The sequence below is a fragment of the Rana temporaria genome, chromosome 6 (genome assembly GCF_905171775.1).
Source record: "Rana temporaria chromosome 6, aRanTem1.1, whole genome shotgun sequence".
NCBI classification, from domain to species: Eukaryota; Metazoa; Chordata; class Amphibia; order Anura; family Ranidae; genus Rana; species Rana temporaria.
In genome coordinates, this window is record NC_053494.1 from 115,483,649 (window position 1) to 115,498,780 (window position 15,132).

General features: G+C 43.9%; 1 protein-coding gene across 1 annotated transcript in view; it reads right to left on the reverse strand.

The window, feature by feature from the left end:
* Positions 1-15,132, reverse strand: part of TMEM237 (transmembrane protein 237) — a 70,770-nt gene that overhangs the window by 26,691 nt on the left and 28,947 nt on the right. Inside the window, exons 4-7 of the mRNA XM_040357225.1 lie at positions 13,646-13,702; positions 4,990-5,082; positions 2,392-2,512; positions 1,212-1,372 (exon numbers count right to left, since the gene is read on the reverse strand). Coding sequence (XP_040213159.1) covers positions 1,212-1,372; positions 2,392-2,512; positions 4,990-5,082; positions 13,646-13,702 — 432 coding nt within the window. The remainder of the gene's footprint in view (positions 1-1,211; positions 1,373-2,391; positions 2,513-4,989; positions 5,083-13,645; positions 13,703-15,132) is intronic.

Here is a 15,132-nt window from a genome sequence, read left to right on the forward strand (position 1 = left end):
TGGGGTCACCAGGTGGCTCTGTCCCTTACCTATATAAGAAATGTCAGACGAAGGAGCAGGCATGAGAAAAAGAAAATTGTTATCCTAGCTCTACTGCTTATGTGAAAGTCCATGAACTGTAATCCGGTGCTCTAGCCAGGGTGTTAAGGTCCCATAGGTAAAATTCTTAAATCGTGAAGGCTGGTAACTCAGATGCTCCTAAATAAAAAAGTACTTTATTTGTTAAATGGGTACACAGGTACAGGCTATACTATATTCTGAAGTGTTTCAGCTATGGAGCCTTCATCAAAGCACCATGATGAAGGCTCCATAGCCGAAAAGCATCAGCATATAGCCTGTACCCATGTAACAAATAAAAGCACTTTACTTAAGAGCATCCGAGTTGCCAGCCTCTCTGATTCAAGAAGGAGCAGGCAGTTCGAGAAGAGCGCTCAACAGGCCAGAGTTTTTTTTTTTATTGTTTATTTTGGGTTCAGCGGACGGCATGAGATGGATCTACAACGGGGGGGACATTGTCAAAATGTTGTTTACTGTCTTTACACATTTTTGGTGAATGGGTAGGGGTACCATACTTATTCGCATGGGGGGGCTGGGATCTGGGGACCCTCTTGTCAAATATCGAATTTGTACTCGGACTAAAAGGAATTGCACATGCCTATTTATCTGGGGATAACGGAACTGTAAGCAGCAAATTTCAATTTAGTTTGGCATTTTAGTTTTAGTCCCATTTTAGTCTTCTGCAATTGCTTTAGTTTTAGTCACATTTAGTCGACTAAATCTCCAGTACATTTTAGTCAACTAAAATTTTCAGTACATTTTAGTCAACTAAAACTAATTTTAGTCATATAAAATCTAATGGGTGTAATTAAATTGTAATGCATTAGTGAACATTTCTCTACAATTTCCAAACTCATATACTGCTGGAGTGAAAAATCTTATATGTTATTATTTATGGTATTGAGGTATGAACATGCACTACAGACCAGTGTTAATTTTGAAGTCAAATTTAAATTTAGTTTTAGTCTTAGTCTTTTGACAAAAATGGCATTTTAGTTTTAGTCCCATTTTAGTCATCTCAATTGTTTTAGTTGTAGTCGTATTTTAGTAGACTAAAATAAATATTCATTTAGTCGACTAAAATGTTTCAGTCGACGAAATTAACACTGACTGTTAGGCTATTACTTAGCTATGGTTTTGGCTTGGTTACTTACTATTCTTTTCCACAAAAAGTTTGCCCACAGGTTGGCTTGTCAGTGAGGGTACAATGAATGCAGGATGGTGTTCTGGGATTTTTGATTGACCGTCAGCAATGATATCTTCATCTTCTACACCCATATCATTAGGATATCCCTGCTCCGCCGGTCGTGTTTTTCTAACACGGAAAAGGAAGGAAAATATGATTTAGCAATTTTACTGTGGATTGGATTCCAATGCCAAAGCTTTTGTATATTTATTTTTCTACTTTTTGACTTTGTTTTTTAAATACATAATTTTTCATTCAACACATTACTACTATATGCAAATTGAAATGCACTGTTCAAAAAAACAGGCATGAAGATTTCAAACATCTCACTTGTGGAAACGCTTCTTTCTTTTTAACTTCGCTGTCAACAACAGGCTGATTCAAGTAACACAGAAGAAGACAACTGCTTCCACATTAAAGACATGGGGCCAGATTCACATACCTTTGCGGCGGCGTAACGTATCGTCTATACGTTACACCGCCGCAAGTTTTCAGTGCAAGTGCCTGATTCACCAAGCACTTGCGTGTAAACTTACGGCGGTGTAACGTAAAGGCGTCCGGCGCAAGCCTGCCTAATTCAAATGGGGCGTGTACCATTTAAATTAGGCGCGCTCCCGCGCCGGACGTACTGCGCATGCTCCGTTTTGAAATTCCCGCTGTGCTTTGCGCGAAGTGACGTCATTTTTTTGAACGGCGATGTGCGTAACGTACTTTCGTATTCCCGGACGTCTTACGCAAAAAAAAAAAAAAAAATTGAAAATCGACCCGGGAACGATGGCCATACTTTAACATGGCTCGTCTAAAGTTAAGCCATGTTAAAGCAGGCTTAACTTTGCGACGGGAAAAAACGACTAGCGACGACGTAACGAACGCGAAAACCTTCGTGGATCGCCGTAAAACCTCATTTGCATACCCGACGCTGGAAAACGACGCAAACTCCACCCAGCGGCGGCTGAAGTATTGCATCCTAAGATCCGACGGTGTAAGTCAATTACACCTGTCGTATCTTAGGGCTATCTATGCGGAACTGATTCTATGAATCAGTCGCATAGATACACTCAGAGATACGACGGCGTTTCAGGAGATACGCCGTCGTATCTCGTTTGTGAATCTGGCCCATGGTGTTACACCATCAATTATACACTCACTTTGCTCTCCGGCGAGGTTTACGAACAGCCCCCTCCTCTGAAAGCGGGTAATCTGTGCCATTGCCATTCTCCACAATTGGTGAGCTATTGAGAGTTTGATTGGTAAATGAAGTTTCAGCATCTGAAAAAAAAAAAAAAGTACATTTGTTATGGCTTTTTGTTTTTTTCAAGTTGGTCCATGGTATGAAGGACCTCTTTATGCATACACAGAGGGGTCAGAAACAGCTGGGCTATTTCCATTTAAATTGAAAGTCTACTTTTATGCCCCGTACACACGATCCAAAAAACTGACAAAAGAATACAGCTTTTGACACAATCATACGATAATCGGATCGTTAGTACAGAGCTTTCAAAAGCCGACCACGACAGTTCATCCAACATTATTTTATCGGACATGCATGAAAATTTTTCTCACACAATACCAGATCGTACGATTTTCGTTTAATCTGTACAGTTGTCGTCCGTAAATATAATACAAATACACTGCAACGCATAACATCACTTCCGATTTTTTATTCTGTCGTGTGAGAATTTTTGTAACTTTAGTAAACTATTCAGGTTTGATATACGACTAGCATGCAAAAAAAAAGGACGATCTGTCGTCCGATTTTCGGATTGTGTATACGGGGCATTAGAAGTCAAATCCCTAAAACGGATCATTCAGAGCTCTGTTGATGCACAGTTAGTATGATCATATTTTTTTTTAACCAGAAAAAGTCAAGTTTATTGAGATGTGTTTAAGGTGTACAGGTTATACATTACAGAAGTTACATTTCCTCCTGTTTTACAACATATGCATTCAAAATTCAAGGCCATCCGCATTGGCATTACGTTCCGGGTAAGTACACATAACATTCATTACAATCTGTATATCCATATCTTACATGAGGTATCCCATATCACGTTTACATACATTCAGAAGTCATTCTCTTAGTATGATCATATTTAATTGTGTACTCCAATGGCAAGATCCAGAAGCAAGGTCCACCCTTATTACTATAGACTAGGGGACTCCAAACTTTTCAAACAAAGGGTCAGTTTATTGTCCTTCAGACTTTAGGAGGGCCGCTTGTGGTCAACGTGGAAAGAAAATGTCCTGGGCCCAGCATCAGTGAGAATAAATAGGGCCTCAGGGTTCGTGGTCGGTAGGAGGAGGAGCAGTGCCCCTATTAGTATGAGGAATAGTATACCACCATTGGTATCAGTGGAAGAAATGGTGCCTCCTTGTTGGTGTCAGTGGGAGGGAAAGTACCCCAAGGCCCAGATAAAGGCTAGCAACGGACCGCATCTGGCCCCCGGGCCGCAGTTTGGAGACCCCTGCTATAGACTAATCTAGGGGGACCCTTAATTCTTCTTTGGAATACAAATAGAACAATACTGTATGGACACTTGGCTACAGATGGTAAAGCAACTCCATTGTTTAAAGGGGTTCTAAAGGCTGAATTTTTTTTTAACTTAATGCATTCTCTGCATTAAGGTAAAAAGTCTTCTGTGCAAAAAGAGCCCCTCAGTCCCACCTCCTACTTACCCAAGTCCGATCTCGATCCAGCGATGTGCATGAGATATGTGCAACATGTTTTTTTATTTAAAATGTATTTAAAATTTTAAAGAATGAAAGCTTTAGTATCAGTTTAAATAATAATGGTCAAAATGCACCCCCCTACAAATAAGATATTTGCCTCACCCAGGCCGTCGATCACTGCTGTACTGCAAAGATAACATTATTTGAAGACTCTTCTGAATACAACACTTCTGTGTTGCTTTTCTGCTGCACCGATGTGCTATGGTTCCTCCCACAAGCCCCTACATTACCGATATGCCCTGTAATGATCTAGGGGTTGGTGGATGGAATCAAAGCGTAGAGTGAGAGAACAAGAATCTGACACTCCCAAAAGTGTTGGATTCAGAACATTCTAAGGTGGTTATGAAAAGTCATATTTTCCCAGGAGATACATTTTTTACCAGTTTTATTTAGTGAGAGAGTCAATGTAACCTAGACTGAAAAAGCTCCAGTTACTACATAAAAGTACAGGCGCCCGGCATGTGTTTCACCCTGCCAGTGTTTAGCTACTATCAGTCCTTTATACGAACTCCATGCAGACAAATCCACCCGGACACCGGGAAAAGGATTTCTAACTCTATTCACACAGTGCAGAGATTTATATACCCCACTAGATAGCACAGCCAGGTTGTTTACCTGACTTTTGTCTGTTACAGTAAAGCACAGGAACATGGTTTCCTCCCTGCCCCCCAGCCTGTGGCTGGACAAAAAAAAGAGCGCCATCAGATTGTGATGTCATCGCTTGGCTTTCTCTGCTCATATGCATTCGGTGCACCCGATTGGCTACTAGTGCTGTAACTTCCTCTCTCAGTCTGAGTATTGGGGATGACAGGAGGCTTACCATATATAAAGACAGATTCAAGTACTTACCTTTGTTACTTTTACAAAATATATTTATTGATTTTTTTCATGTAATTGACAACTGTATGAATTGGTGCTTTTAAATCTGCCTAAAGTTCAGCATTACATTTTATCTTGGCTATGAATGTTTTCATAAAACAAGTAGAAACGATTAAGCAATTGTCCAAGCAACAAACCTATCAGTTTCTTCTTTTTCTTCCTTCGCCTTTCAGGTGTAAGAGGTTCTCTGCTTTCAGAAGGCCTTAAATCGGTGTCTTGTACAACCTCGTCTGAAAAAAGTGAAAAAAAATCAGTATGTAAAGTGATTTTCCTTCCATAAAAAGCTGGGAAAGGTAAGTCATGCAGGAGTAGTCATCAATGTGTCCCACCACATTGCAAAAGTCCTGAGCAACAAATGCTAAAATAGGATTTTTATAACAGCTTACCTGTAAAATCCTTTTCTTTTGAAGTACATCACGGGACACAGAGAAGCATAGTAATTACTATGTGGGTTATAGAGATTACCTTCAGGTGTGGACACTGGCACGCCCTTAAGGCAAGAAGTTCCCTCCCCTATATAACCCCTCCCATACCGGGAGTGCCTCAGTTTTGTAGCAAGCAATAAGTGTCCCAAATACCCCAAAAGAGGGGCGGGTGCTCTGTGTCCCGTGATGTACTTCAAAAGAAAAGGATTTTACAGGTAAGCTGTTATAAAAATCCTATTTTCTTTATCGTACATCACGGGACACAGAGAAGCATAGTAATTACTATGTGGGATGTCCTAAAGCAATGCTATGAGGGGAGGGAGACCCCAAGAAATAAGCCGGGCGCCATCAGACATGAGGAATCAGACTGCAGCCTGCAGCACACTGCGCCCAAAGGCGCTCTCCTCATTCTTTCTTATGTCCAATTGATAAAACTTAGTGAAAGTATGGACAGACGACCATGTCGCGGCCTTGCAGACTTGAGCCATGGAGGCTTGATGATGCACTGCCCAGGAAGTACCCACCGCTCTAGTGGAATGTGCTTTAACCTTAAACGGGGGAACCTTTCCCCTCAAGCCATAGGCTTGAGTAATGACCTGCCAAATCCATTTGGAGATAGTGGACTTCGACGCTGCCTGCCCACATCTGGGACCTTCTGGCAGGATAAACAATGTATCAGTTTTCCGGACCTGAGCAGTAGCCTTAAGATAGATCTTAACTGCTCTTAATACGTCTAGCGTATGTAAAGACTTCTCCCTTGCAGAACTAGGTTCTGAGAAAAAAGACGGGAGAACAAGATCCTGATTCAAATGAAATTTTGAAACAACTTTAGGTAGGAAAGCCGGGTGGGGCCGTAGGACCACTCTATCCTTATGGAATATAAGGTACGGTTCCTTACAAGACAAGGCCGCCAACTCCGAAACCCTCCTGGCGGAGGTTATGGCTACCAAAAATATCACCTTCCTGGTCAGAAGGACCAAAGGAATATGAGCCAAGGGCTCAAATGGTTGTTTCTGTAAGACAGAAAGGACCAGATTCAGATCCCATGGACACAAGGGAATCTTGACTGGTGGACTAAGCCGGATCATACCTTGCAAAAAGGTTTTGATCAGGGAATGTGTAGCTAGTGGCCTTTGGAAAAAAATCGATAAGGCCGAGATCTGGCCCTTAATGGTGCTTAGGGCCAACTTCATGTCTGCCCCTAACTGCAGAAACTCCAGAATTCTGCCAATGAGATACCTCCGGGGATGCCAACCCCTGGTCTCGCACCAGGCCACATAAGATTTCCAAACTCGGTAATAGATAAGTCTGGATGCCGGTTTTCTGGCATTAATCAAAGTAGATGCCACCGCATTAGAGAGACCCCTTTTCTTTAAGATATGGGACTCAATAGCCAGACCGTCAAATTGAGAGACGGTAAGGAAGGATGGAATATTGGCCCCTGGGACAATAGGTCTGGCCGAAGCGGCAGGGACCACGGTTGCCCCACGGACATCCTTACAATGTCCGCGAACCAGGCCCTTCTGGGCCACGCTGGAGCCACCAGAATCACTGGTCTTCCTTCCGACTTTACCCTGCGAAGAAGACGGGGTAATAATTGCAGCGGAGGAAACGCATACATTAGGGAGAACTGATCCCATGGGAACACCAGTGCATCCGTGCCGTAAGCAAGTGGATCCCTTGTCCGGGACAGAAAGTTGCCCATCCTTGCATTGAACCTCGATGCAAAGAGATCGACATCTGGTGTTCCCCACCTCTGACAAATGCTCTGAAAGATGTCGGGGTGAAGAGTCCATTCCCCTGGAAGCACCTGTTGGCGGCTTAGGTAGTCTGCTCGCCAATTGTCTATTCCCGGAATGAACACTGCAGATATGCATGGGACATATTTCTCTGCCCAGGTCAGGATTCGATTCACCTCTCTTTGGGCTGCACAACTTCTTGTGCCCCCCTGGTGATTTATGTATGCCACGGCAGTGACATTGTCTGATTGAATCCTGACCGGAAGACCCTTCAACCTGTCTGACCAAGCTGACAGGGCTAGATAGACTGCTCGAATTTCCAGCAGATTTATGGGTAGAGACCTCTCGGAGGCTGACCATTTCCCCTGGAGAGACAAACCTCCCAGGACTGCACCCCAGCCTAGCAGACTGGCGTCCGTGGTCACAACCTGCCATGTCACGGGAACAAAGGACTTCCCCTTTAGCAGGTTCCGGGGAACCAGCCACCAACAAAGGCTCTGCCGGACTGACCGGGAGAGAGATATAGGGAGATCCAAGGCCTGAACCTTTTTGTTCCAAGCGGACAGAATGGCATGTTGAAGCTCCCTTGAGTGGAACTGCGCAAATGGGACGGCCTCGAATGAGGCTACCATCTTTCCCAGTAACCTCATACAGAGGCGAATGGGAGGCTGACGCTTTGCTTTGACTAGTAGAACTAGTTCTCTTAAAGCCTCGAACTTCCTTTGGGGCAGGAAGACCCTTCTTAGCTTTGTGTCTATGAGTAGACCCAAATATTCGAGCCTTTGCACAGGCATTAAGGCTGACTTGTCCAGGTTGAGAACACTACCCATGGATTCCAGAAATTTTACGGTTCTGTGTACCGCTGAGTTTAGATCGGCCACTGACCGGTCTACTACCAATAGGTCGTCTAGATAGGCTACTATGGATATGCCTTGAGACCTTAGATAGGCTAACAGTGGAGCCAATACTTTCGTGAAAACACGAGGAGCGGTGGCCAGACCAAAAGGTAAGGCCACGAATTGGAAGTGGCGCTGATTTACCGCGAAGCGAAGCAGCTTCTGATGGTCGAGAAAAATAGGAACGTGCAAGTATGCGTCCTTTATATCGATGGACGCTAGTAGTTCCCCTCCTTGCAGGGAGGCCACCACTGACCTGATCGATTCCATCCGGAATGATTGGACCCTTAGGAACTTGTTTAAGGCCTTGAGGTCCAGGATGGGTCTTACATCCCCGTTTGGTTTGGGGACAGTGAAGAGATTGGAATAAAACCCCAAACCTTGTTCTTCCACTGGCAGCTCTCTGATTACCCCTTGGGATAACAGATGATCTAAGGCCAATGCTAAGGACCTTCTTTTGCCGAGGTCCTTTGGGACGTTCGAGGTTAAGAAGCGCGGTGGAGGAAATTCGCTCAACTCCAGCTTGTAGCCCCCGGAGACCGTAGAGAGGACCCACCTGTCTTGGATCCTGTCTAGCCAAGCCTCCGCAAACAGCTGAAGTCTTCCCCCCACCCGGCTGAGTGGGGGAGAACCTTCATAATGCTGACTTAGTTGCTGGCTTGGCCTGTGGCTTACGGTTCCAAGGTTTTTTGGAAGCCTGAGGCTGGCCCTGTGGCTTCCCACCTGCATTGAATCGTCCAGGAGGCCGTCGGAACTGCATGGTACCGGAAGTACTAGGGATAGGAGAGGAGGATCGCTTAAAGGAGGGGGGACCCCTAAACCTTTTCTTTACTGGCAACAGTGTACTCTTGCCACTGGAAATTTTCTGAATGTAAGCATCCAGATCTTCCCCAAACAAACGCTCTCCATGAAAGGGAAACCCCGCCAGTAATTTTTTACACGGGGCTTCAGCAGACCAGTTCTTCAGCCAGAGTAACCTGCGCATATGAACCAGCGAGAGAGTGAGACGTGAGGACTGCTGAATGGAGTCCTTAATAGCATCTATGGCAAAACATAATGCTCTGGGAAACTCAGCCAAATTCTGGGCCTGTTGTGCCGGCAATTCCTTTAAGACCCCTTTAAACTGGTCCTTCAAGGCCTGGCAAATCCCAATAGCCGCAATTGCAGGCTGGGTTATTCCTCTCGCCGAAGCAAAAGAGGTTTTTAATAAAGTCTCTAATCTCTTGTCTGTCGGATCTTTGAATACCAGAACATTGTCTACTGGACAGGTCAAAGATTTGTTTACGCAGGACACAGCTGCGTCAACCTTGGGGATGCCCCATCTTTTAGTGAATTGTTCCTCCATGGGGTATAAAACCGAAAACTTCTTAGGAGGAAGAAAATATCTATCTGGATGTTCCCAATCCTTGTAGATAAGCCCTTCCAGCAGGGGGTGAACCGGGAAGGAATAATTAGCTTGAGGAGCTTTTAAGGAGCCTAAAGATGAGACTGCACTTGAAGCTGGTTCTGAAAGTGGCAACTTGAAGGCCGAACGGACCATCTCAGTGAGGGACTGGACCCACAATTTTTCGGATTGCGACGCCGAAAAGGGTTCTCCCAAAGTGGAATCCTCAGAGTCCACTACTTCCAGCTGACCTTCTGCCAGATCTCCAGAGGGTAAATCAACCTCTTCTGAGGATGCATGCCCCAAATCGAGGGACTCCTCAGAGGGAGAGGGGGACCTTGTGCGTTTTTCCCTTGAGAGAGAGGATGCAATCAAGGTCGCTAATCTTTGCTCCAGACCCCCCATAGCTGAGGCCAGAGCCTCCTGTGTCACAAAAACTGGAGCAAGTGGGACAAGGGCAGAACAGGCATCTGACAGCCCTGATGGTTCACCCTGGGCCTCCTTCAATTTTTCAGGAGAGGAAGCAGCCGCAGGAGCATGCCCGAGATCCTCTGAGCCAGATGGCGATCCCTTTGCTTTTTTGCTTCTAGTCCCTGAGCCTTTAGCCATGATAAAGCTGAGGTTCTCACAATAGTTGCAACTACTTGCGAACCTATAGACCAGCACTGACGCTGCTATTTGATGGTTGGCAAGGTGCAGAGCCCACTATGCGCCTTAAGCAAATGTCACTGTCCACCACCAGTACTAAATACTGAAAGTATGTGCACAAGATCTCTGTGTCCACCGTCAGCCAGAACCAGTTAGGTGGACTGGAGCATATAAGGACTAGGTGTATCACCTGACCTGCTCTGTCCTGTAATCTCAAGTCTCATAGAGAACAGCTGAGATAGACCCCCTGCGCGCATGCGCACGCCGCTGCTAGGCGTGCACCACGAGGCTACGCGCGCACACGTAGCCGCACGCGCGCACATGTCGTCACACGCATCTCACGGAGCACGCCGCGCACATTCGTGCGCATCGGAGCAGCGTACAAAAATTTCATTTGTGCACGCGCGTGCGCCTAAGACACATCAATGTCGCTACGCGCCATGCATGAGGATGGAACCCACAGCTCCATGTGAGAACCAGGTAGGCCAAGTGAAGCCAAACATTTTGGACAACTTTTTTCTGCTTTTAACCTGCACAGGAGGGGCTAACTACCTGACTAGAGATACCCCTCCTCCCCACAACACACAGGACCATATAGGAGAAGCACAGACAGTTAGCTTTAGGCAAACATAATGGCTCAAATAAAGGAAGGTTACTCCTAGGACCAAGTCCTGAAGCACCTTCACTTACCTGATCCAACGCTGCAGGACTCTGCATAACAGACAGTCCAATCTTCACCCATCACGGAGAGCAGCGTCTATAGACCTTCAGGGACCGGGGTCCATGGACAGGAACACCACACCCCTGGACCCATATCGCACCCTGTCAGTAAACTTTTGGTATTAGGAAATTGACCAAAGTACTGAATAACCAGGATCCAGCTCTCAAAGAGAAGCATTACAGGCCAAACCCCGTTCTTCTTAACCGGGGCCCGGGTACCGTCCACTTTGGCTCAGAAGCACTTTGGACGGATCCGGATTTCATGGAGGCTTTTTACATCCAATATGGATCCCTCCAGTGGAGCTCCTTGGAGCACATGTTCACTCGTGACCAACACCTTAGACACTGGCAAAAAACTGAGGCACTCCCGGTATGGGAGGGGTTATATAGGGGAGGGAACTTCTTGCCTTAAGGGCGTGCCAGTGTCCACACCTGAAGGTACTCTCTATAACCCACATAGTAATTACTATGCTTCTCTGTGTCCCGTGATGTACGATAAAGAAATTGTACAGATATTCAAATGTAAAAACCAAACTTTTTATACCTATGGTGTTTTACTTTTTTCTCTTTCAAACAGGCATACACCTGATAGTATATACAGTGCCTTGAAAAAGCATTCATACCTCTTGAAATTTCCCAGGTCACATTGTCATGTTACAACCAAAAACGTTAATGTATTTTATTGGGATTTTATGTGATAGACCTACACAAAGTAACACATAATTGTGAAGTGAAAGGAAAATTATAAAATGGTTTTCAACATTTTTTACAAATAAATAATATCTGCATTTAAATAGAGGTGGACTCTATTTACTAATTAGGTGACTTCTGAAGGCAATTGGTTCCACTAGATTTTAGTTAGGGGTATCAGAGTAAAGGGGGGCTGAATGCAAATGCAGATCCAAACATATTCATGTGTTGGAATGGCCCAGTCAAAGTCCAGACCTAAATCCAATTGAGAATCTGTGGCAAGTTTTGAAAATTGCTGTTCACAGACGCTTGCCATCCAATCTGACAGAGTTTGAACTATTGTGAAAAGAAGAATGGCCAAAAATGTCACTTTCTAGATGTGCAAAGCTGGTAGACACATACCCAAAAAGACTTGCAGCAAAAGGAGGTTCTACAAAGTATTGGGGGGCTGAATACAAGTGCATGCCACACTTTTCAGATATTTATTTGTAAAAAAAAAAAAAATCCTTCCACTTCACAATTACTTGCCACTTTGTGTTGGTCTATCACATAAAATACATTTACGTTTTTGGTTGCAACATGTCAAAATGTGGAAAATTTCAAGGGGTGTGAATACTTTTTCAAGGCACTGTACCTATTATGCTGCAAATCTTAAAATAAGCTGGAAGATCAGATGTTCGCTAAATGCCATTGTTGCACATAACTGGAATGATTGCAGTGTTACGCCAGGGCTAATAATGTCCGCTGGTACCTCTAAGATTGCCATTAAGAAAAAATCCACATTCCTCCTTTTCCTCAAAACTAACCATCTATTCTTCTGGAATCCCAGCAACCCCCACCTATGCGCTCTATTACTCATGGTGAATGACCAGCTCTGTATGAAGCAGAGGCTCTAGTTGGCCTGAACAGTCACTTAGTGCCATCACCTTAAACAGATCTAGTCATATGCCTGGAGCCCATAGAACAATCCAGGGCTGGACTGGGACAAAAATTTGGCCCTGGACCTCATCCAGACTGGCCCACTTTGACAGGTCTCTCCCACAGCGGCCGGACAACTCCCGCAACCCCCCGGCCACCCAAGCCCCCTCTCCCCCTTCACTAGCCACTAGCCGTTTTACTTTATTACAGTAGAACGGCTGGTACTGGTACTCTTATAGGCAGTACCAGTGGGGAAGCTAGACATTATTTCTCCCGGGGCAAAGAATCTGTTTGGTGCCCCCCCCTTATGGGACAAATTAGGCAGAAGTGAGAAACTGCCAGGCCGCTGTCACTGAAGCCGGCCCACTGAGCCATCGGCCCACCGGGAAACTCCCTGTAGTCCAAATGGCCAGTCCATCCCTGGAACAATCTGTGCTGAGCTGGCAGTCACCAGGGCTCTGGAGGACCACAATCCAGAATAGAGGTACATATGTGCCAATCATTGACTTTAGGTCTCCTTTAAAAGTGCTGTATTTGCTTCTGTCATTTTCACTATTAAAAACTATTAAAAGAGAAGTATAGGGTTTGTTTTTTCCTTAATCAAACTTACCTAGATGGATTCAGCATCGATCCAATGCTGCATCTGTCCCCCACAGGCTCTAACAGTGAGAACCGATCAAACACAGCAGATTGTTCGGTTCACAGGGCTCCCTGAGCAGAGAGCTGGTTACTGTCGGTCACCTCTATCTGTTCACTGGAGTGCTGAGCTGTGGAGGGGCGGGAGCGGCTGGCTTAGTCTCTCAGCAGCTCACTGAGAGGCTGAGCCAAGTGCCGGTTCATTGTCACGATCCTACCCGCACCTGAACCGGCTCTTTGACATCAGCCAACAGCGGGCTTTGGCCCGCTGTCTGCTGAAATGGGTCACAAGAGTGCAGAAAGAACCTTTAATGGTATCATACCGATTGCATGGAATCACTTGATGTTATGCATTTCTTCCATTTGTTATGCCCACGTAGACATACAATTCATTTATTACAGCTCTACATAAATAGGAGAGGTACCAGTGCAATTGTGAAAACTCCACTGCTTATTCTCCATTTATGATCAGATTCCCTCCTTTTTTGTATTCACTGTCCCAGTGTTCTTACCTTTAAAGCTAGATTTAAAAATTGCTGGTTAATCCTAACAAATCAAGTTTACCTTGTTCTGCCTTGTCTTTAAAAATAGCCCCCTAGGATATAAAGAGCAATCTAGATAAGTTCTTAGATTTACTATGCTGAGCTGAGTTGTACATTTCTCATTTCTGCAAATTGAGTATCTGTCCTTTTTATAAGAACAATTGTGTTATAAGAATAAAATTAATAATGTCGTACCCAGTGTACTGCTTGTCTTTGACTTTTTCTTTTTTTGGCGACCAATGGGAATTTCATCTGCAAGAAATATAATAAGTATAGTTAAGATTAAATACTGTAAGCAATATACTTATTTGAGTTCTTCTTTAAATAAAAATAGGGTGGGGGTTCTTTAAAATTTTAACAAACAACTAAATACCAGGAGCTACAGTATGATGCCCCGTGCACACCATCACTTTATGTGATGAAAAAAAATGACGTTTTTAAAAACGTCACTTTAATTGACCGTGTGTGGGGGAAAACGTCGTTTTATGTCTTCTAAAAAACGACCAAAAAAAATTGAAGCATGCTTCAATTTTATGTGTCGTTTTTCAAAACATCAACTTTTACTTCACAGAAATTGACCGTGTGTAGCAAAAAACGTCGTTTAAAACAACGTTTTTTCACCCGCGCATGCCCAGAAGCTACTTATGAAGCAAGCTTCAATGGAAAAAGTGGTGAGAACGTAACCTCGCTTTGCTAGAACATTGTGAGAAAAACGATGGTGTGTATGCAACTTCGTCTTTGAAAATTGAAGTTTCAAAAACGTCATTTTTTACTTCACAGAAATTTCGTTTTTTTTCATCACATAAAGTGATGGTGTGTATGCGGCATTAGGCTAGGTTTTCACTGCTGCAATACAATTTTGATCAGACTTTCAGTGTGATTATGTAGTGCTACTTGGATGCAACTTTAATAAGCCTTGCATAGTCTATGGGCCAAAATCGCACTGGAATCACTCCAACAGTAGTACAGGAACCTTTTCCAAAAATCGCTCTCTGTGCCGAATTGCATTGATGTGAATGGACACTGTTGAAAACAATGTGATTTTCCATGTCATGGGACTCTGTGGGGTTTATTTACTAAAACTAGAGCGTGCAAAATCTGGTGTAGATCTGCATAGAAACCAATTATCCATTCTTTTATTTTTGTCAAAGCTTAAAAGGGGTTGTAAAGGTACAATATGTTTTCCTAAATAGCTTCCTTTACCTTAGTGCAGTCCTCCTTCACTTACCTCATCCTTTAAATTTAAAAATCGCTGATCGCCACCATTAATAGTAAAAAAAAAAATATTAATAAAAATGCCATAAAACTATCCCCTATTTTGTAAACGCTATAACTTTTGTGCAAACCAATCAATAAACGCTTATTGCGATTTTATTTATTTATTTTTTTACGAAAAATATGTAGAAGAATACGTATCGGCCTAAACTATTTTTTTATATATTTTTGGGGGATATTTATTATAGAAAAAAGTAAAAAAAATTGTCGCTCTATTTTTGTTTATAGCGCAAAAACTAAAATCCGCAGAGGTGATCAAATACCACCAAAAGAAAGCTCTATTTGTGGAGAAAAAAGGACGCCAATTTTGTTTGGGAGCTACGTTGCACGACCGCGAAATTGTCAGTTAAAGCGACGCGGTGCGGAATCGCAAAAAGTGGCCCGGTCATTGACCAGCAATATGGTCC